General features: G+C 42.3%; 1 protein-coding gene across 4 annotated transcripts in view; it reads left to right on the top strand.

The window, feature by feature from the left end:
- Nucleotides 1-23,205, top strand: part of NSF (N-ethylmaleimide sensitive factor, vesicle fusing ATPase) — an 82,612-nt gene that overhangs the window by 44,497 nt on the left and 14,910 nt on the right. For all 4 annotated transcript variants that reach the window (XM_082331626.1, XM_082331627.1, XM_082331628.1 and 1 more), the window contains 9 exons: nucleotides 3,443-3,642; nucleotides 5,519-5,684; nucleotides 6,240-6,314; nucleotides 9,913-10,100; nucleotides 14,636-14,731; nucleotides 15,364-15,520; nucleotides 16,674-16,807; nucleotides 18,031-18,097; nucleotides 18,292-18,371. In XM_082331626.1, coding sequence (XP_082187752.1) covers nucleotides 3,443-3,642; nucleotides 5,519-5,684; nucleotides 6,240-6,314; nucleotides 9,913-10,100; nucleotides 14,636-14,731; nucleotides 15,364-15,520; nucleotides 16,674-16,807; nucleotides 18,031-18,097; nucleotides 18,292-18,371 — 1,163 coding nt within the window. The remainder of the gene's footprint in view (nucleotides 1-3,442; nucleotides 3,643-5,518; nucleotides 5,685-6,239; nucleotides 6,315-9,912; nucleotides 10,101-14,635; nucleotides 14,732-15,363; nucleotides 15,521-16,673; nucleotides 16,808-18,030; nucleotides 18,098-18,291; nucleotides 18,372-23,205) is intronic.

Genomic DNA, 23,205 nt, shown 5'->3' with positions numbered 1-23,205 from the left:
GAAAGTGTACTGAAGAAAAATGATACTCTACAGTACAATCTTCCTGCCTCTTTCAGGATGCTCCCAGGCCTGTTTGTGTGCATGTGCCCTGACTTGCCGGTAGCCTTTTGATAGCCTCTCTCGCTTGAGCACAGCGGAGCTGTCTGAGCATCACTTCGCCTGGGATTTCCCTTCAAATCATCACTCATCATTGAAATTCTGCTTTGTGCTGTTTGGCTACATAGGTGATCATGTTCCTTCACGAAACACGTTAACAATACCTCTCGTGACATTGATTTGACAGGAATAGCTTTTAATTTATCTATGCCTCATTTGTTCCTGCGTGAAGTTTGTCTTCACTGACAGTATACGTTGTTTATGTTTTTGACTTGTAGATGCCTGAGAGTTGACTAATGAATTCTTCTTAGCTAGATCTCTTGATTTTTGTAGTAAATTTTTTATCTGCAGAGAAGCCCAGAAAACTCTTTCAGCTTTATTACTGTGCTTATTCAATGCAGCACTACTGCTCTCTGGGGTTTTGGTAGGGATCGGACACTCCTCATAGCAATGTTCTCCTGAAACTTCAGTTCAGTGTATCAACAACCTGGAAGAGGGAGAGAGCAGTGCATGTGGATAATAGACATTATTTTGTATTGAGCAGTTATTCAGGTAGAAATGAATTGTTTATCGCTATAAAATTCGGGAGTAAACGAAGTCACAGTTGAGTATCGGTAAGTTAATAAAGGAGAAAAGTACTTGTTCTTTAAAGACCGAACATTGCCGTGAGGTCTGTGCAGCCGTGAGGACTCTGTTGCGTGGGGTGGACTTACCACGTAGCTGAGACAAGCCAGAAGCTAGGAGGGAGTCATTCCATGTGGGTGACAAGCAACTCGATGTGCCGAAGCTCGTTAAGCTTTGGATGATGGTAGGAACTGAACTCGAGTCCTCTGAGTCTGAGCTCTGTGCTATCAGTTTACTACTTTTTTTGTTTTTGCTTTTAATGTGTATCTTAACCACTGCGGGACTCTTTTTGGATGGTTTGCATCCTTAAAGTCAAACTGCAAGAATGTAGTATAAAATGAATGTGTTATGAATGTCAAGTACAGCATGGAACAATTTCCACTAATTAATGTGTTGCTTTTTACCTCAAACAATTAATACTTCAAGATTTCTAAGGTTTTAGATAAATTTTCTTGAAACAAAACATAGGGGTTTTTTATCTTCAAATATAGACATATCTTCTGTTCCTCACTTTTTGTCTGGAGCACACATGCAGGGATTTCGTGCAGCAGTCGGATGGAGCAAGAGGAGAAGGTGCTACTGAATTCCCTACCTCTGTGATTAAACGCTTGTGTTCAAAGTTGAGACTTTTATCGAGGCAGATGCTAAATGTGCTGTTTTCCCATAGGCTACAGGGGTTACGGCGCCTTCCTGAAGGTCTCCTTCCTTGGGATGCCCTCATCGGTCTGGCGAGGATGATGGCGACATGAGTTGTTACTGTAGAGGAAGGGCAGTGGGTGCAGGAGTCTGTCAACTTGTTGTTGGTGCTGTGTGGCCAAGATGGTCTAAAACGTGATAAGGCCATCTTGAGTCTGTGTAGGCTGAGTGTTTTTCTATCTGCACGTCTTTCTTTTTCATGGGCAAAGTGAAGAGATAAAGTGAGGAACTAAGACTTTTTATTGTGCTTGAAATTGTGTAGGAAGAAATAAATTACCTCCTCTATCCTAAATGTTGAAAATAGGTTTGTTTACTTGTAGTTTTGTGTTTACTCTTTGGTCTTCAATATCAATTGGAAAATAGAAAAAGGAGGTCTGCTGGAAATACAAGGATCTAGACAAAATAAGTTATATGTTTCTCTCTTCTATTTCCTTATGACTTTGTGACCAGAAAATACCCAAACTCGCTCTGCTCCACCATCTGTCTTGTACACGTCTTTTAAATTGGGCAGTATATAGCTCCTGTGTCTTTTCTCTAGGTAACTTCTATTTTCCTTCACTGTTTTTGTAGTTAGATGCCTCTGCTATGAAACCCTGGCTTTCCCTGAGTCTGGTGCTCAGTGTTTAAAACTTGGTGCTGATACACGATTTCTGCTCTCCTGTTTCAGGGTTTTCCAACACCAGCCCCTTCGGATTGCTCCCAGGAAAAAGGTTTTGTCTTGATGCAGTTATTTTTCCTGCCTGGCTAGATCTTGTCTAAATGCTGATAGTCCCATTAAATACAGAAAACAAACTTCATCGTAGACACGTGCTGGTACCACGACCTCTCTTAGCATAGTATAAGGCAGAGCATGAAATATTCAGGCGCAAGGATATTCAGACAGGTGATGTCCGGAGCTCACAAGCTGTGTACCCAAAATTCGACGAATCCTTCAGGGAAACCTTTCCTGGTCACACTTGGGAACCTCTGTCAGGAGTTGTGTGCACACTTAGGAAACTTGTGCCCGTTGCTGAGGGGGGCATGTCCAGCATGAGCGTGCGTCCGTTGTGCCCTCCGTTTGCCTAGGGGAGAGAATTTAAATGCCAATGCTTGTGCACAGTGATCAAAGTCCTGTTATTCGAATAAATTAGATTTTTTTCAGGTCTTTCTAGTTACAGATCAAGCTTTTTGGGCTGATGGTTCTAGCGGTTCTTAGAAGCCTTTTTTGGTTTTCTCAATATTTGTCCTATAAACTTGGAATCAGAACTAGATGTATGACATGGGACTCATTACAGCCCAATACAGGGATAAAAAGTTAGGCATTATTACATGATATTCCTCACTTTCTCTTTCAAGAATCAAATTAATGTGTTTGATTGATGTCTATACTGGGAGCTCACTGTCGGTTGAGTAATGCTGAGGGTCTGGTGCTTCATTTTCCTTACATGCCTGAAAATCAAGCTCAGCTGAAGCTTTTCTGTGAAGGAAGGCTACCTTTGTAGGCACTGTGTGTCCCTCTAGGAGAAGAGAGAAATGAACCAGCTGCAGTACGTGTTTGTCCAAAATTGCTTGTGCATCTTTGCTTGGTGTTCAGGGCGTGTGGTGATGTAAAAAAAAAAAAAAAAAAAAAGTATCTGCAGCCCCTCGTTACCTGGGGATGATCAGCATCCCTGGGGCCTACTCTTGGGCTTTGTTAAACTGAAAAATATGTTATTCACATGTTTACCAAGTGATCTCTGTTGCTTTGTGCTACTAACCAGAAGTTATAATTCAGGCTTTCAGTCCTTAGCTGTTAACTTAGCATGCCTAATGCATGGGGGAGCGTTTGTGCTGTTCTGTGGGTTATTCCTCCTGGCTGTTGCCAGATCGTTGGAACGACTCTGATGCAGCCTGGCAATTCTGTGTTTGAATTTCACTGATAAAGGCACCGAGCAGAGCTAAGGCTAATGCACATCTCTGCCAGATCCCTGTAAAAGCAATTCCCTCTTTACTATATTGCCGTTTCCATCGTAAGCCTGCTTTCTAAACTTCTTCTCTCTTGTTCTAGGCTGCAAGCATGTGAAAGGCATTCTCTTGTATGGACCTCCAGGCTGTGGTAAAACACTTATGGCGAGACAGATTGGCAAGATGCTGAATGCCAGAGAACCAAAGGTGGTCAATGGTCCAGAAATCCTCAATAAATATGTGGGCGAATCCGAGGCCAACATCCGCAAGCTGTTTGCTGATGCAGAAGAAGAACAAAGAAGGGTAATGCAAACATAGATAAATAGCATGGTCAGTATGAATGTGCCTAAAGAATGACCGGAAAGGAGGTTTATAATCAGAAAATTGCTGCTTGCATTAAAAGACTGAGTCACTGCTTAGCTTGTGATTATAGTTATTCCTTGCAAGTCACTGAATATTAGTGTTCTACAGATTCACACAATGTCAGTTGAAAAAGTAATCTTGGAACCTGAAAAGGTAGCCATTCTTCTAGCTAGCTATGCTGAAGATGGACAGTCTGTTTAAATTCCACGCAGAGTTATTTTAAAGTAATACAGTAGGACCCATCCTGCTCTGCTTTGTACTACATGGTGTGTCACCCGCTCAGAAAGTGCTGAAAAGTAGGATTGCAAAAATTTTGCTCTCTTTTTTCTTTTCTCTTTTTTCGTGGGGGAGACATAATTAATCTGTTTGGAGTTTTGCTACTAAATACAGGTGGCACATAACATAGGATGAATTTCAAATGAGCTTTCATGGCTTTGTGGTTTTGGGTTACAGGCATATTAGCATACGTATATTATAATCCTTGAAGTGTTATAATCGATAGGTCATTAATTTTTCTCAGCAGAAAACTAATGGATGAGAATGGTGTCTTGAAACTAGAGAGCATAGATCTTTGAATCTGGAAGTTGAGATAAAGATTCTGTTTTTTCCAAACTTGTTTTCTTATCCATTGCTTTAGCCGGCTATCAAAACCCCAATCTTTAGTTTGAAGGTGTAAATACTTATTTCAGGTGTGCTATGGTAACTTTTCTCTGCTGTGGATCACTTAATCTTGATAAGATTTTCTGGTAAAGAAAATACAATTTCAGGCAAGTCACAATTAAATATGGGGAAGTTTTTCAGAAGAAATTAGCAAAGCACGTTGTTTCCCTTTAATTTTATTTACACTTAACAAGACTGCAGATTTTGCTAGTGGCTTGAAATCGTTTAATTTTCTTCTGCAAAAGATTTATCAATCAATAAGTCAGCTTTGCATGGTAACCCATACCGATGTAAACAATCTCCTCCTCTCTGGTTGTTGCAATATAACTGGGAGCTGTGAGCTTCTTTTCCTTTGCAATAACACACCTGTTAAAATAGACTTTATATTGGCTGGAGGGGATGGTCCTGTTGACAAGTTGCGAGATTAAAAAGGTCTCGAAAAGGTTGGTATTGTAATGACTTGTGTCTGGGGCAGATTGCCAGGGACAGCACATTTACCCAGTGTTAACATGGTCTCCCCTGTCCACAACAGATGTTTTAGAGGTGGAATTTGAAGGGGAAAAGCCTCATAACACAGTCACAAAAAGTATCCTGTTCTCTTACCAGCTGCAACTGCTTCACCTTTGAGTGAACCTGGAAATAAGCAGTTCTGTTCTGATTGGCACTGAGCAAATGGACTCCTTAAAAATATTAAGAACAAAGCTACTGGCAAGCTGTATATTTACTAACTTTAGTACAACCCGGGGTATTTCCCGCATTGAGTGCATCCCTCCACAGATGTGCTTTGTTCTCCGTCTCCCTTTCGGAGGGCTTTCCCCCGTACCGAGTACTGTGACCCTTTGAGCTGTCTGTTCCAGCTTGGGGCTTGTGCTCGTCTTGTTCAGTCTAGTCCTCTTCCTTGAAAGGCTGCTGCTCTTACCAGTGTCAGCTGTGAAGTCCTGTGTTTGGGCAAAGCCCCCCAGCCACCCTGTTTTGGAGGCTGGCAAGATGTTATTCTGGAAGGGGGTCTGATATGGACATAATGTGATACTAAAAACACTTGGAGGTATCAGTGTTCTGTATCTCCGTGGCTGAGCTTGCTGAGAAGTTACTGTTTTGTTTGGATTGCTTTCGGTGATGACATGTGGCATTCCTGACATGTTTTTCTCTCCAATAGCTTGGAGCAAACAGCGGTGTGCATATCATCATTTTTGATGAGATTGATGCAATCTGCAAGCAGAGAGGAAGCATGGCGGGTAGCACTGGAGTCCATGATACCGTTGTAAACCAGTTGCTGTCTAAAATTGATGGAGTAGAGCAGCTCAATAACATCCTCGTGATTGGTATGATGGTGCTTACTTTCTCTGTTATGGGGTCTGCTTGAAGACTGCTGACATTTTGCTCGCTGCAGGTCAACTCAGTTATCATTACTGGCATGGGATCTGTTTGGACTAATCCAAACTGAATGACTGCTGTTTAACAAGCATCAGTAGCAGATTTAAAGGGTGGTGGTGCTGTGATCGGCTGATATTGCTGCTTTCAACAATTTCCTCCTCTAGCTTTTGCTAGAAAGTGTTTCATAGTTTAAGAAAGCGTGCAAGGAATACTATGCATTGATGCATCGGCATATGAAGGAGTGGGGCTTCTTTGGCTGTGTTGTCTGGTTGTTGTGATGCCAGGAGCCGTGCAGATACAGTCGCAGATACAGGTTTGATCCCTATTGCCCTGACTCTACTTCAGGGCATGACTTTTCCAATATTTCTGGAGATGGGTATCTTTTGTCTGTTTTCTTGAGACTCTTTGAGGTATCTTCTTGGCTCTACAGGCTGTATTCAGGAGTTGGAGACCCACTTAGTAACCTCAGATAATGCTTATTTTGTTTTTAACTTTGAATTTAGGAATGACCAACAGACCTGACCTGATTGATGAGGCTCTGCTGAGACCAGGGAGACTGGAGGTGAAAATGGAGATTGGTAAGCAAGTTAGCATATTGCAATATATAAGCTCACATGTATTTACAATAGTAGAGCAAATATATATCGTAGTGTGACCAGTTAACCAGGATGGCAGAGGTGCTAAAGTTCATGCAGCTCGCTCCATAATATTACAAGTAAATTTAATCAGCCAATTAAAATGCCATTTTAGACTTCCCTACTGATAACCCATTGACCTGATATCAGTTTCCTTCCAGCAGAGTGGGTAAGTACAGGCAGGCAGGACCCTGAATCTCTTGCATGAATGAAAGGAGCCAAGTAATGGCACCAGATCATTCCTAGGTGGAAACTGCAGAACTGTTGAACTTGTAGAGCAGGCAAGCACAGTGTGTGAGCAAGTCTTGACCTGGAGGAAGTGCAGAGCACTTTATTTGCATGAAGCGATAATGGTGACTTTCACTGCAGGAGCTGCAATTGTTAAATAGCATTGGCTATTGGTTTCTGACAGCAGCGGGTCTGGATTACTTGCATCAACAGAACTAAAAGTGGGCTGAAGAGCTCTGTTAACCATTTATTCTAGTGTATATTTTGTAATTGTACACATCTGCCTGACACCAATGTGGATTAAATAATGGAATATCTGATAATGTAGGATTTGTTAAGAAATTAAGGCCAGATCCTCTTAGATTCATGAAAACAAGTCTCTGACTTTGCATTTGAGATCAGAATTTGGATTAGTAAAGATCATGGTGGAGTCTAAAGAATGACTAGACTGTGGTGCTCAGTTCTGAGGGTAACAATTCACAGAAGGTTTGAATAGGGAATAGCTGGGACTGATTAAAAGCTTCATGATCCTGTCCTGCAGTGGGAAACCGAAATTGGTTGAGATCTGTGTTTAATTTAAAGATTGGAAATGCAGTTTCAGATGTGTAGTTTGGAAGAGCTCATAAAACATTTTCCCCTAACCTTCCACAGACATAGAAATGTCACAAAATACTTTCTGTGCTCTGAGTTAGGCCCCTACTATTGTAAAGGTAAAAATTCTCAAACTGTAATGAGTCACAAAAAAGGAACAGGCAAGGCCATGAGTGTTAATAGGGTCTGTTTGCTTTCACTTGCAGAAAATCAGATGAAAATGCCCATATAGCCCTAAAAATCATATAATGCCATACTAGAGTGGCAGGCAAAATTGTAATTGTCTATGCTGCTCTGAACTGTGGGAAAACTCTTGAAATCTGATCTATCAATGTAATCTTAAGAGCGTGCTAGGGATTTTTTCTCTTATCCTTAAAGGGTAACGTCACTCTTCGAAAGAACCAGAAGCAGGAAAGAGTATTTGTGATAGCTGGAAAGGAAAGATTTTAGGCAAAAGAAGGAATGAGGAAGGGAAGCTGGTGACTCCTGAGGCAGCCGCAGAGGTAACCCGGGCAGTGGGCCGATGCTGATGCTGTCCTTGAGCACTGCAGGGAACAGTTTCTATCGGGCATTACTGTGCGTGTAGCTCGTGCACGAGTGAGGACTAGAGATTCACCTAGAGCACGAGCTGTGGAGCACAGACAGCGTGGATGGTATCAAATACGCTGGAGACTTAAGAGACCAATACATTTGTTAGGTGCAGGAAAAAACATTGGAGGAGACTGGCGCCTATTTCTGGCACAATACACAAAAACCAAAAATTGTGAAAAGAAGCGTAGAGCAGTACATAGAGAATTATTAGAAGTCAGGCTGATGAATAGCAATGAGAGAGAATTAGCATTGGCAAAAGCTGTAGCCAGATACGGTCTTTACAAACTAACACAGCTCCAAGGAATTGAAGGAAAGACTCAATAAAGAAAGTGTGGGTTAGGGACAAAGAAGTGTAGCCACAATGACAGTCGCCTTTGAACAACCTCATACTTGGAAACAAATACCTAATAGCGACTGTCATTAGTAAGCCCAGGTGAGGTTGATTGTATTGCAGGTGTAGTACTTGCACCTTTAGTTGACAAAAGTTAATTAAATTGAATAAATTCCAGGGACTGAGCAAGACATCCCTAGACTAAATTATCAGATGATAAGGACTGAAGACTGCTGGGGACTATACACATTTTAAAATGTCTTTTCACATACCCTCAGCACAAACACTAATCAGTGCAAATTATAAGATCCTCGTAATAAAGGCTGTGAAGGTAGATTGGAAAGCGAGCTAAAGAACAGCATGGCTTTAGCAAGATGATGATGTGCCAGACTGACTGGTTATGCTTTCTTTTACAAAAAGGCTTTTCTGTATCTTCCATTACATGCATTTTAGAAGGGACTTGCCAAGGTGCAAACTGGGAAATGGTCACCTCAATCAGAGAAAATGAACATTGTATGAGAATGGCATGGGCCAGGTGAAGAGTAAAGTCAAGGCCCTGAATTTTAGGAGAGGGAACTCTCAGTTGATTAAGTAATTAGTGGATGGGAACCCCTGGTAAACTGCCCTTAGGGATGAAGGAGCAGGACAGAGCTGGCAGCTCTTTAAGGACATTTTTCTTAGCACATGAGCTCTTGATTCCCGTATGTAAGAAACTGGGCGAGGAAGGCAAGAGACCAGCGTGGCTCAGTAAGGGCCTCCTGGTCAAACTGAAGTGTAAGAAAGAAAGGCACAGGCAGTGGAACCAGGGACATGTATCCTGGGAAGAACACAGGGACCCTGCCTGGATGCTTAGGGATGGGATCAGGAAAGCTAGGGCACAGTTGGAGCTGAATTTGGCAAGGGATGCGAAGAATAAGAAGGACTTCTAAAGGTGCATTGGTCAGAAAAGGAAGATTAAAGAAAATGTATGCACTGTGGAGCGGGTCCAGAGGAGGCCACGAAAATGGTCCGAGGGCTGGGAAACACCTCTGCTGCAAAGACAGGCTGAGAGAGTTGGGGTTGTTCAGCCTGGAGAAGAGGAGGCTCCGGGGAGACCTCACTGCGGCCTTGCAGTACTTAAAGGGGGCTTACAAGTACGGGAGAGATTTTATTACCAGGGCCTGTAGTCACAGGACAAGGGGCACCAGTTTTAACCTGAAGGAGGGTAAGCTTATATTGGATATAAGGGAGAAAAGTACCATGAGGGCGGTGAGACACTGGACCAGGTTGCCCGGAGAAGCTGAGGCTGCTCCATCGTTAGAAGTGTTCAAAGTCAGGTTGGACGGGGCTTTGAGCAACCTGATCTAGTGACTGATGTCCCTGTCCATGGCACGGGGGGTGGACTAGGTCTTTAGAGTTCCCTTCCAATCCAAACTATTCAATGATTCTACAAGTCTATGACAATTACAAGGTGGGAACTGGCTTTGGGGATGCCAAGGGACTGACCGGATTGCCTTTGTGTAAGGTGAATTCCTGGTATGGAAGCGTGAGAGCAACCAACTTGGAGGAACCCTGAGGAAAGAAACTAAACATTACACTTTTTATCTCTAGTTTGGCGGTGATGCTAATCAATTTGCTGAGGGCAATTAGTGTAACTGAATGTTCTCAAACAAAAAGCATTGTCACATATTCTACTTGTAAGAATGAATTGCTCCTGGTGAGAAAGAGCCTTGGAGGTAGGACCACTGAGGAGAGGGAAAGGCTTTGCTGCAGTTGCGGTGCCGAGGCACTGAATGACATGCGTTCTGTTTAAAATCTCAGGCTTGCCGGATGAGAAGGGTCGATTTCAGATTCTTCATATCCACACGGTACGGATGCGGGAACACCAGCTGCTGGCTGAAGATGTGGACATTGCAGAACTGGCAGTTGAGACTAAAAACTTCAGTGGTGCTGAGTTAGAAGGGTTAGTTCGAGCTGCTCAGTCTACTGCTATGAACAGACACATTAAGGTCAGTCCTGTCGTCTCTCGCTGGGGGGGGAAAAAGGGAAAGTAATTATGTGTGGAGTCTTTTCTTGCATGTTTACTTCCAAATGGGTAATGGCATCTCAGCATACCTTAGAGATGAAATTGATACGGACAGCACCTTTTCACTGTGCTTTTACATGGTTCTGAATTGCCTCTTTCATCTCCTGACCTCCCCGTGGCTCTTGCATAGCGCAGTGGGGATGGCAGCTGATTGTTTGTCAATATATTTTTATAAAACTGAAAGGAAAGTCTTGAGCTCAATTTAATGGATTGGACCCAGGAGAGAAGAGGTGGAAGTGAGAACAGCCGATCGCGTGGGAGGGATCTCTGCTGGAGCCTATGCAGCTCGATGTATTCATAAACAATCTGTATAGAGGGGGGAAAAGCGAGGTTACAAGCTCATAGCTGTTTTGTTGTCATAAAGATGAAGGCCACCTATGGAAAACTGCAGAAGGCATTTGACATCATGCAAGTGCACAATGTGTAGTCAGTGAATTGAAGAGAGAAAATTCAAAAAGAGAATTTTTGGGGAGAGAAAATTCAAAAAAGGTGTAGGCAATGATAGGGACTGACCTGACCGTTACGTGGGGTCCAGTTCTTGGAGTTACAATGATCTTGAAATATCAGCTCAGTCCTTATCAGTGAAAAAAGCAAACGCAACAGTAGAATTTACTAGGAGAAGTATACAGAGCAAAAGTGAGGCTGTGATTATGTCACAGTTAAAATCCCTGGTGTATTTGAATCTGTGCAGTCCTGGGGCACCCACCTTGAAAAGATTATGGTAGAAGTAGGATACAGAAAGGTAGCAGGGAAGGTCAGAGGTATAGGAGGATTTTCATTGGAAGAATGGTTACACTAGGATTTCTCAGCCTGAAAAAACTACGGTGAAGGGTTATGAAAAGTATGTGAAATCATGAGTGGATTGGAATCAGTGCATGGGGAATGATTGTTTACTCTGTCCCAATACAAGAGCTGAGAGAGCAGCAAACGATACCGGCCGAGCCATGCCCAAAGCAAAGCAAAGGAGCTGTGCATTGGGTGAAGAAGGATTTAAGCTGTGGAAGGAATCTCGTGCTCCAAGATGTTGCTGATGCTAAAATCTTGGTCGAATTCAGAAGGGGCTGATACAATGTCTTCCATTTCAAATAAGGAACTCGCGTGATGATTGTCTCAGTGTGCGTAGGGACTCAGCGTGCGTAATGTTCTCAGCTCCCTCCATTCTAGAGGAACGTTGCCTTGCTTTCCCAATGTTTGCTGATTCTGGGAGGTCGGTGTATTTTTTAACTAGAAAGGAGTTAAGCACCATGAAATGTCAGGTTATATTAATCCAGATGCAAAACACAGTATTTGATGGTGTTGAAATATGAGATGATTAGTTTGTGAAGAAGGAGGCTCAAAGACGCAGCCCCTTTGCTCTAGTGGCCAAGAATTGGTGTGAATTACTGCAGAGAAAAGCCATCAATTCCACAGCACTGGTGTATTTTTAAGTAAAATGCCTGTTCAGCCTCGAATATGAGGAAAGCAAATCATGTGTTTTTTAAGTGAGAGAAATCATTTGGTTGCTTAGACGTTTGTATCTCTTGGGAGCACTCATTCTAAAGGAAAAATGCCTCTTTCTGCTAATTTTTCTTCTACAGCCATAATAATTGAAAAGTAATTAATTGTTTCCTATAGCAAAAAACCACAAACATCGAGAATTTCTCATTTTCTTGTGTTCTGTCTCAAAAAAAAAAAAAAAATCAGCACCTCTGGAAGTATTTTCATCCCTTCGCAAGCAAAACATTTTCCTTAAATAATTAATTTTGCTTATAGTTGCTGTTTTTTCAATGCTTGAATTTTGGGTGAGTTTGGGGACCATTAGTGTTTTGATATATTCCCCGTTGTGCCAAAATGTCAGAGTGGGAGAAGAGAAAATGGCAATGCATAAATGTAAGAGAGCAGTCCCCTTCTTCAGGTTGGTATGTGATTGACATCTTAATAATACATGCGTGTATCTTCCAAATGGGAAGCAGCCACACTTTGTTTTTCTTTTCAAACACTTTGACGTAGTATTTTTGGATAATCTTATTGTTTATTCTGAAGATGTCTTCAGCCGAATGATGCACTAAGGTATTTTATTCTCTCCTATGAGTACTGCAAAATTTAAAATATACATTATAGGCCTGACCTAGTTTTCAGAAGCACCTATGAGAAGCAAGAGCACAAATTGAAAATCAAGGGGCATTATTCTTCTGAATCATTTAAACTCTTCTGATAATCTCTCGAAGTGTGTATGTTAAAAATTAAAATGTGTAACTCATTAAAGGCTAGGAAAGAAAGAAAATCCCCTGTTTTTAAGTGTACAAACAACTTCAGGAATATATTGATGGTGTGGCAAGTACACTTCCCTCTGCAAAGTGGAAGAGTGATCAACTTGTATTAAAGCCCCACTGGTCTGGTAGATTTGGCATCCTGTATTTCTGCTTGGTGGGTGTTTTTGTGAGAAGGGACTCTGTCATTTCAGCCGTCCTCTGCTTACAGCCATTCGTTTGGCACAGCGTTATGGGCCAGTCTGGGGGCCTGAGGTTGCTGTTTAGAGGCTGCATTTGCTACTCTACAAGACAAGCATAATGTGATTATTTTTATTATGATTTTTTTCCTTCCCATGCTCAAGTGCACCACTCCTTGTTCTTGGAGATCATCCTAGTCAGAAGAGAATGTCTGAGACACCTCTTTGAGGGTCAAAGTTATTTGATTTATCCATCACCCTGGTCTTAGGCAAAGGTGATAGAGGCTGCTATGCCTTCCAAGAAACTCCTTGAAATCCCAGATTTTTACCTCCTGAGCTACCAGATCATGTAAGGCTGTTATACTCTCGGGTAGAAGCAGGTGGTGGTGTAAGACTGGGGTAACTTTCAATGAAAATTATGCTGGTTTTGGAATCTAGAGAAATTTGCTGTGGTATAATTGGCGAATTCAGAAATTATCAAAAGCCTTTCAAGGCTGCACTTTGGTGGAAAAGAATGAAGATCTTTTGCCTCATCTCGATGCTACTTAAAAATAGGTTTCTGCCTTACCATTTAACAGTTAGATGAATTGCTTTGCACAGATCAACTTCTGCCCCCTCTTGTGACTAATCCTTTTTCTGATATCTCCGACTCCACTCGGGATCCTCAGCAGACTGCACCCATAGGATTAGTACGTAATAGCCAGTGTTTGTATGCCGTCGAGTGGAAAAGTTGTTTCAAATCCATTTAATTCCTGATTGCTGCCCAAGGCAATCAATATACTTGCAGATCTACAAATAATCCTTGTAAATGGAGCTGCTCCGTATTGCGCCGCTGCAGCCATGCTCAGTAATACATCTGCAGCTCTCTTTAAAGTCGACAGACATCTGAATAAAGTCTCCAGCTTTAAAGGCTACTCTCAAGTTGTTTTCAAGAATTAAAAACCTCTTTGGGCTCCAGTGTGAGCAGCTTTGGGCCACCTCCTCATGGTGCCTCTAGTTGTGACTGAGAAATGAGTTACAAGAGCAGACTGCAGTAGTGCTGTCTCCGCTGTGTATTTGCTTCCCGTCATTACCTTTTAAATGTCGCTGGATGGTTTGGGATTGGCAGAAGGGAATAAGGTCACGCTTTTCATTTAGAAAGGAGTAAAATATGAGCTGAGCTAACTGCAGCATATTTATTCCAAGTAATACCAAATAGCGCTACCTGGGGAAGATTCATGGCTTTGGTTGAAATGAAGCAAATGAAGATGAAGCAGAAAGAAATCTAGTATTTACCAATCCCCTTGAAAGTCTTTAAGGGGATTTTCTTGTATGGAGAGGAAAGTGCATGGTTTGAATAGAAAACTAAAACCTCCTGAAATAGAGGTGTGTGAATAATTCTCATTTTAGGCTTAGTTGCCAAAGGTGGTGTGGTAGATTCAGAGATTCAGAGTTGGGTTAAACCAAACTTTAATTTGTCTTTCTGAAAAAAGTCACACAATGAAGGAAACTTCATCCCCTTCCCATCCAGCACCCAGAAAGCATAACGAAGAATTTTTTCTACAGCCTCTAAATGGAAAGAGTAGTTCCCTGCTCTAAAGGGAACCTACCTAACTCAAATAACTTTTAGAAATTTAATCTTCGGTGAAGTCAGTGCCACACCAAGCACCAGTCTGAGCCTCAGTGATGCTTGGTTTATGTAGTGAAGGTAGCGCAGCAGCAACAAGGATGGTGCAGAGCTTCCGTCCTGTTCTTAGCTGGGGTCGCTTCTCTGAAATGTGCGGTCATGGCTGTACTCTTCACTTCAGCTTTCCACCTGGTGGAGTGGAACAACTGTTACTTAATGACTTCGTGGGGCTGGCATATGGATGTGGCTCTGTGAAGATGATGATTTCTCCAGTGGTATCCAGCATATGTCCAACAAAGGTCCTGTTAAGAAGCATTTTTCTTATTGATGCAGACCAACTACAGGGTTGGATCCATGGATGGAAGTTGATAAGGGGTTGTGTGCGGTACTGCTGTACTTCAGTGTCTTTTATTGCCTTTATTAGGCCAGCAACAAAGTGGAAGTGGATATGGAGAAGGCAGAGAGCTTGCGCGTGACACGAGGAGACTTCTTTGCATCTTTGGAGAATGATATCAAACCAGTAAGTAGGCACTATGTAACTCCTGTAGTAGTCACCTAGTACAGTTAATGACGTGAGGTAGCAACTTCCTTCTGGGATCAGACATGCAATGGTGCACCGTGGGCTGACATACTGTGTCCTGGGTTGTAGAAATGAAAGCAGGGAGCTGCTTTCTGCCTGCAGTGCTAAGGCTCTGTTTTGTACCTTTTGTTGCATGCAAGGATCATAAAAAGGAATAGAACAAATGAAGAGAGCAACTTGGAATTTCTTCTCCTTGTCGTATGTACGCTCTCCGTTTTAGGCTGCTTCAGTTAATGGATGACAGCTTTAATATGGACTGTAGTAGGAGGTTTAAGCCTCAGTTTTGAAAATTGTCTTTAAATGGCGTGGATTCAGAACCCATTGGCAACTTGCACTGGTTAGAATTTCTTTTGAGGGTACATGGAAAGACGTTTCTAAATGTGCATGGTCTCCAACAGTGTTCCATCCTTTGAACTGCAAGGTTGTGTGTCACCAATGGGTCTTCCAGTACTGGCTGTCTCACTTAAGCATCTTCCAGAGACTTGGTCCTGGTCACTTTGGTGATGTTTAATTGTTTCATGTTTTTCTGATGTGATACAAAATTTCAAAATAAATGTTCCCTCTTAATACAGGCGTTTGGAACCAACCAGGAAGACTATGCAAGCTACATCATGAATGGTATTATTAAGTGGGGTGATCCAGTAACAAGGGTATTGGATGATGGGGAGCTGCTTGTTCAACAAACTAAGAACAGTGACCGCACTCCTTTGGTTAGCGTTCTTCTAGAAGGTAAATTTAAGAAAAAAGTATATATATTAAAAAACCCAAGCGACTTCTGTAAACTATTCCTATCAGTTGCCCAAGTGGTCATCTGTTATATCCTGCAACTGTACGTAAAAGAAACACATGGGAGGAAAAATAGAATTGATCTCTTCCAGTTTACTTGGGTGAAATTGCTTTAGATATTAAAACTGGCTTCTCGGCCCAAGAGAAATCCTGTTCTTGGAACAACGAAGTGAAGGTACCCAGTTGATAACCTAAGTGTGGATGTTTTACAGGGCAAACGTCTCTAGCTGAGTTAGTTGCCTAAATTCTCTTTGAAGGCACTGGAGAGCTCAGCAGTGTAATTAGCTGAGTTCAAACAACAGTTCACCCGGCCACATTTAGGTGTCTGCTGTTAGAGGTGGATTGCCCTCTGTCTAGACTGTTATTGACTATGAAGAGTCTAGGAAACTAGTTCTGATATCTACGTTACAGGTACTGGACTAGAATTTGTTATTTAGCGCTTCCCTCTTTCTTTTCCTGAAGTCAAAAAATGTGGATTACCACTATTGCTTAGTGGTCTTTGAAAGCTTAGCTTTGAAATTAACCTTGAATAGATCCCCTGAATAATTCTGTGCGCTTGCGGCCAATGTATCGCTTGTATGCAATACCTTCTTGCACTCCAGATTGATTTGTATTAGGTGTATGGATTAAGATGTGTCTTTGGTCCCTGTTTGAATTATTCTGGTGTGAATTCAGGCAAATCACAAATTGTCAATATTTATCTGGCATTCATGCTGTTGACTTATTTGCCACAGTACCTGCAGAAATCATATTTAGAAGGGGCATAAACATAGTTCAAGAAGTTTCTCCAGTATACAAACACGTGCTAGTTTTGGTGCAGTGGCCAGTCCTACAAAATCTGTAACGTCCCCTTTTGTGATGGTTTCATGGCAAATCAGTCTGCATGTGCTCAAATAGTTGCATTAATTTCCTTCGTCTGGAGGACTGGATTACACTAGGAGTTAGTGTGTTCCTTCTGCAAGTAGAAGAAAAGGTCATTTCAAAATGCGGATACCTCTGAAGGAGATTATAAACGTGCTTCAAATATCATCTGTGCTGAGCCTTACCAGAGCTGTTTTCTCCCTTATTGTTTCATTATGTTTGTCCTTCGTTTCAGGTCCCCCCCACAGTGGGAAGACTGCTTTAGCAGCAAAAATAGCAGAAGAATCCAACTTCCCCTTTATCAAGATCTGTTCTCCTGATAAGATGATTGGATTTTCTGAAACGGCCAAGTGCCAAGCTATGAAGAAGGTACTTACATGTCCTACTCTTTTGCTTGATTACAATCCAATTCTATGGTCTCTAGTGGACAGAAAAGTGAATTACCCTTGTGATTTCTGCTCTCTGTAGGTCCTAAATTCCTGTGCATATATTTATTTATAAAGTTGAATGAATGTGTTTGTGGCACTGACACTAAGTGACTCAGGGAAAATGGCAAGGCTCTGTCCCAGTTGGGTCTGATATGTAATCATGACTAACAGCGGAACAAAACACCTGATCTGTGATGAGCAAGTCTGGAGCTCTGTCTGCAAAGGTGAAGGCAGGAAGGGCTTAGAGTTGCACTTGGAAAGAATAAATCCTGCCTAAATGAGACTGGGAACAGTTTTGAGGTGGTAATGTTTAGTTAAACAAGAGGTTTAACAACTTGGGGAGCAGGGGGAATGCAAACAAGTTGAACGTCTTAAATAATTTCAAGTAGCCAGGTGGAAGGAAGGAGATTTTATTTACTGAAGCAAGCCAGCACTTATTCTCCTAGCTGAATGATACTGAATGAAGCGTGTAGGTGAAATGTTACTCTAAGATCAGCTTGTTGCAGGATTGCATAGTTTCTAAGAGAAGCAATGTGCTCATAGCTGGAAGCCCAGTTTGTAATTTAGACTCAAAAAGGAGCCTTTTGGACCTCACTTGAGTCGGCGTATGCTGAGGCAGGCCTGCAGTACCGCTGATGGCCTTAGTGCTGCTTATTGTTTCAATCCAAAGCTTTGCAGGACACTGGTTTGCCACTCTGTAAAGGGTGACGTGGAGGCTCGATCCGTACCTGAGTAGGTCTGTTCTCCCTGCAGTAAGCTGTTATGAAAAGTAACCAGTATCCAGCCTGGGTATAAAAGCTTCACAATTGCATTACAATTGTGAGGGTCTGTGTGTGTGGTGTTGTATTATCAGTATTGCCCTAGCCCCAAAAAACAGAGGAATGGTGATCTGTTTTGTCTGTTGCTTACAATTAAACGTAGGGCAGCTGGCTTTTTTGCAAAGTGTATGGGGTAAATGAACCAAACTGGGCTCTGACTTTGTCGAGATGGCAGTGTTTTATTAAATGCAGGTAGAGTCTAGTCTCTTGGTACTTATCTTTTTCATTCTCTGTTTGTTCCTCTAAACACTGCTGTGTTTAGCTAAAAACACATCAACAGGTCCTATCATGACTATTGTAGTTTTGCTGCTGAGATTTAACAATGAGTCATTTTGCTGTTTTTTAGATCTTTGATGATGCGTACAAGTCCCAACTCAGCTGTGTTGTTGTGGACGACATTGAGAGACTCCTGGGTGAGTTAGGATGATGAGAGAGAGCTATGTTGTCTGCTGTGCAGAAATATTGAAATATTTGCAATATTGAAATATTACAAACTGGAAATGATCTGGAACCATTTACTTCGGGAGCCTTGAACTGTTTTTGATACAGTGAAGTGGCTTAAATGTGCATCTGCTTAGTGGGCATTAAAATGCATTTTTCATTTCAGATTATGTCCCAATCGGACCACGGTTCTCTAATCTGGTGTTGCAAGCCCTTCTTGTACTGCTAAAGAAGGCCCCCCCTCAGGTAAGAAAGTAATCGAGGGACGAGATGCCCTGTTCCTATCATAATTTTGACAGTGGGGAGCTTTGTGTCTTGCTGATAGCTGCTGCGCTGCCAGTGGTATTAGTGCTATTGTCTCTGATTCAGTCAAGTTAATCCTACCCTGCTGCTGTTCATTCGGTTTGACATTTCTAGGATAACCACAAAGGATTCAACTTTAATTATCTAATTACTTAAGGCTGAATCTTCTGCAGTTAGCCATAGAAATACTGACTAAGGAAACAAGTTTAACCTTCACCATGTAAAACTTAAACATACCAGCTCTCTGCTGTCTGGTTATCTAAGGAACTGTTTAGTCCAAATCAATCCCTGGCTCAACAACGTGCTTCCTCCTGATTTAGAAATCAATTTCTAAGAAGTAATGTATGACGGTGGATGTCAGGGTTTTAATTTGTTCTTAACTTGAAATTATCAGGTGTTAATTACAGTGGGTGAGGAAAGCTTAAGATCTTGCATCTCGTGCTGATCCTGTCTATTTGCGCTTTCTGGCTTGAGGAGATTTAAGAACATCGCAAGTGATAACGTTTCTGAAGCTTGCCCTGATTGAGACAAGCAGGCAGGGACTCTTCTTTTTCGTTTGCCATTTTTCTTGTTGTTCACTGGAATTCTGCTGTGTGCGTCAAAGTATCTGCATAACTAAATAGCATGCTAACAGAAAAACCTTGAAAGTTGGTGTCAGGAAAAAGCAGAGAAGCACAGCCTGGATGGACTAATTTTTTGTGTCATTTTTAATGTCCTGGAAACAGTAACGTATGTGTGAGTGTTGTTTTCATTAGAGAGTTTGGTGAAAAGACCTTTCAAATATAGAACTTTGAACTAAATCGTAATGCCACAGGCCCTGAAGTTCCCCTTGTGACTGTCAGCCCAGGAGAACAAGGATTTTTGCCAGTGAGCTTTCTGTGCCGTGTGAAGTCTCTAACATAAAACTCGGATTCCCTTATCACATACGTTGGAACAGAAAGGCTGCCTGTATGCAACGGCACAACCATTTTTGATTGTCATAATCTCATGTAATCGTTGACCTATTGCTGGGTATTTCCACAGTACCAGGAAATGATTGTTCACATAGATCAATAGGGCAAAATAGAACTTGATTTGGTTCAGTTGTTGAAGGAACTTAAAATATTAAATTGTCCATTTTCTCATTGCATCCTCCGAGTGTATTTTGCTGCTTAGATGCCCTTTTGTTGGCACCCGAGTCTCCCTGAAAGCAGGATGCAGGGCTCGAAGCTCTCAGATATTTGCCAAGTTTATGCATGTTGCTAAAGATTTGTACTTTGCAATGTTTGAAATGCCCTTGAGGCTGGAAGACTTTGGGTTGACAGCCAATATTACGGTGACTTAAGCCATAAATTGTTGGAGGGTAGAGAGAGAGTTTTCTGAGGAAATGTCACTGTTTGATTGATGATGTGTTTTTTTTTTGGGTTTTTTTTTTTTTTCCCCTGAAATGTCCACTACTGGCCACTGTGGAAGCTAGGACAGTGGGTTAGACGGACCCTTTGGACTGCTGCTGCTAAGGTTCTTCCTAGCGTGTTCGTTTCCTGCGAGCTCCCTGTGATAGTCATGGCATGTGGGGATTTTTTTCATTAAAATAACCAACACTATATAAGAGGTAGAGTCATGTAGGAAAAGGCCTTTTCTGCTGTGAATGTTTACTGTGAAAAAGACTGAATTTGGGCATGGAGACTCTTGGGGTTTTTAAGCTCAAGTGAGAAACCCACGAGGGAAATAACAGTGCTGGTTAATCGACGCCCTTCCGAGTTCCCTCTGAGATGACTAGTTCCCTTGGGGAGCAATTTATTTGGGAGTAATGGCTGGTTTCTGGGGTTTTGTTGTAATTTGAGGTGCAGATACATGCTTTAAAGGTACATGAGTACTAACCTGCTCTATGAGGTCAAACCAACACGACTTTCTGTGGGACTGGGCTCATGGTTTAGGTTCATGCCTCATAAAGATGGAGTGTCCTGGGACATGCCAGGCACGTGCCTGTGAGAGAGCAATCGTTGGCAAGATGCTAGGGAGGCAATACCTGTTCTCTGTTGCTATCAGGCTCTTTACCATTTCACTTGTCAGAGGGGCCCGAAATATCGAGTTGATTTGAAAAGCTTAGAAACGGGAACAGCAAAGCAGCTGAAACCGCAAACGAGGAGCGAGTGGGAAGCGGAGAGCGCGTTTCAGCAGCGCAGCTCTGCTTCTCCCATCTTTGTGGCCCAGATTATGTATTCACACGGTGTTGTCACATCACTTGCAGAGAGTATACTTAATGTGCAGGCAGCTTCCTACAATTACTGTAGGCTACGTGTGCAAGAGGAGCATTTCTGGGATGAAATCTTATTAATTATGCATTGAGGTATATGTCTCTGTTGAATTGGTTTATGAAAGCTGCCTCCCAGACTCCCCTCTTGCTATTGAGGCTATATTATTTTAACGTGGTGTGGGAAGGACAAATACTTGAAGCTTCTGGTTTTCTGGGCTTTCTGGCTTGTTTGTACTTTGCAAAAGTTTTGAGAGTAAACACGTTAGACTTTAAAGAAACTAGAAACATCTCTGAGTTTGCTTTAAATTCCTGGTCACAGCTCATGCCTGCTAGTTCCACTCAGCAATGCTTAAATAGTGGTATCTATTACTACTAGTTCAAGAAGACTGAAAAACACTGCATTTTGTTTAGCATCTTTTTTTAAACCAATTAAAAAGCTTTTCTAAAATGGATTGAAGAGAAGAAAATAAACCATGTTCTCTTGGGTCTTTATTTCAATCAAGTTTCCCTGTGTTGTGCAGGAGAAGAGACTGGGGGGGGATAGAAAGACTGAAAAGGACTGTCGCAGCAGGGAGCCAAGCGGGAGAAAAGGACTTCTCTGAGAACTAAGCAGCAGCAGCTCCGAAAGACGAAGCTGCTTCATCTACATGCAGAGTCACACAAGGCATGGAGACACTCACCAGCCCCACAGAGGTTTCACATGTGCTTCCCTGCTGGTTCCTGTGAAAAGCTAACAATTGGCTCAAAGGGTGAAAGACCATTGCAGCATCCCCGCGCTAAGCTGGACGTACAATTTGTGCAGTGTTATGAAATGTCTGGCTTAGCGAGATGCTCTCGACCACTCTTGTGGATGCCCTTCCACTGCTCCCAGAGGCCCCCTGCCCCTTTCCTCTCCGGGACACTGGAGGCTTTTGCCAATTTATGAAAGTTGACGGGGGAAAGGGGGAATAATCTCCTTGTTTGATATAATCCCAGATGCATTCCTGATTCCACGTCACTTGGTGTGAATTGGAAGCCTCTTCAATCATCAGCGACGTTACCTTTGTACTTGTAAACCTGGGGATTTGTGTTTTCTCCCATTACATGTGAAGAATTGTTGATAACCCAAAACACACATGTAAAAATATCCAAGGTCCAAAGTTGAGTGAACGGCTGGTGGTTGACCGAGAGAGGCACTTCAGGACCCACCAATACTTGGTTATCACATAGTTCAAGCTCCCCTCAACTCCCCTTGCCTAGGGCTGGTTAGATTTGCTGAAATTCTGTAATCTGAGAATCCACTGACATGTTGAGACTCTGTTTGCTTGTAGTAGAGTCTATTTAATTCTTTTACGTTCTAGTTCGTCTTCAGTAGTCAAGGCAATAATGTGGTGCCCATTAGGAAGTGAATACTGTGTTAGAAGAATCTGTCTCATAATGCTTGAAAATGTAGTAGTTTAAAACTGCTTCCTCTTTCAGCTTTGAGTCCCATAGTTCTCTGCATGATTGTATCCTTTATTCAGTTAAAATCCCTGTAGTAGAGAGGTGAAGTCCAGGGCTACGCCACTTCTAGAACACAGCGGGGCAAGACACGCACCTCTCTGCTGGGTATCCCCCCATCAGTGTAGAGGGATCTTGGGCTCTGAACTGGGGCACTTTTATTGCCTAAAAATGCGCGGGTTGAATCCAGACTTCAGTGATGTGTCTGCATCTAATCTCTGTTGATGGAAGAACTAGGCCTAGAACTGCCCCGGTAAGGAGTCTGACACCAAATAATCTTGAGCTGTTGAAAAGCCAAGTTCCTCCTTCCTTGGTAGTTATTCTTTTGTTATGCCTGATTTTTGGAAGTTCAGCTTGAATGCTGGTCTTCTATGGGCTGAACGCATGGCACGTTGCCTTTGCAATGGCTGCTGTAGAAACTAAGGATCAAGAATGTGAATATTTCTGAAACTGGGGGCACTTTAGCAGTACATCTCCCAACAGCAGGAATAAATCAGTGGTATCCTGTGGTGTGTTGTCACTGCAGAGTAGGTGGGCGAAGGCAGCTTTTTCACTTTGGCTTGCTGGCTTTTCATGCTTTTGTGGTAGTGCCTGGGGCAAAACATTTCTGACTTGTAGGTTTTCCACTTGTTTGCTGAGCAAGTTGCCTGGAACTTTGAAAAGTACAAGAGACTCCTGACACTTCATTTTCTTTTAGTAATTGATACAGCAGAGATTATGCTTGTTTTACGGTAACTGGTTTTCCAATGGGTCAAGTTTAAAGGTAGCAAGTTGAAGCGCATAGCTTCTTTTGAAGAAAGCAGGGAAAAAATCAGTATGTTTTGGGTGGAGCTGTTAAAAAATTTTAAGCACTGCTTTGCAGAGTAGTCATCTGTTCTGGGAAGTTTTCAACCCTTCAGTCGTCAGTGGTTCAGGGTCCTGAGCATGGATCCTGGCAGAGATACCTAAAAATTGCTGATGGATCTGACCTCTGTTAACTTGTCCCGTTGCTTTCGAACGTTGTTAAGCTTTTGCCATTCTTAGTGTCATGCTTGCCTGAGTTCAACTGAGCTGTATGGTGAA

The sequence above is a fragment of the Platalea leucorodia genome (genome assembly GCF_965183815.1).
Source record: "Platalea leucorodia genome assembly, chromosome: 22".
Taxonomy (NCBI): Eukaryota; Metazoa; Chordata; class Aves; order Pelecaniformes; family Threskiornithidae; genus Platalea; species Platalea leucorodia.
The sequence above is the reverse complement of the archived record's forward strand: the minus strand, read 5'-3'. Positions and strand labels throughout refer to the sequence as shown.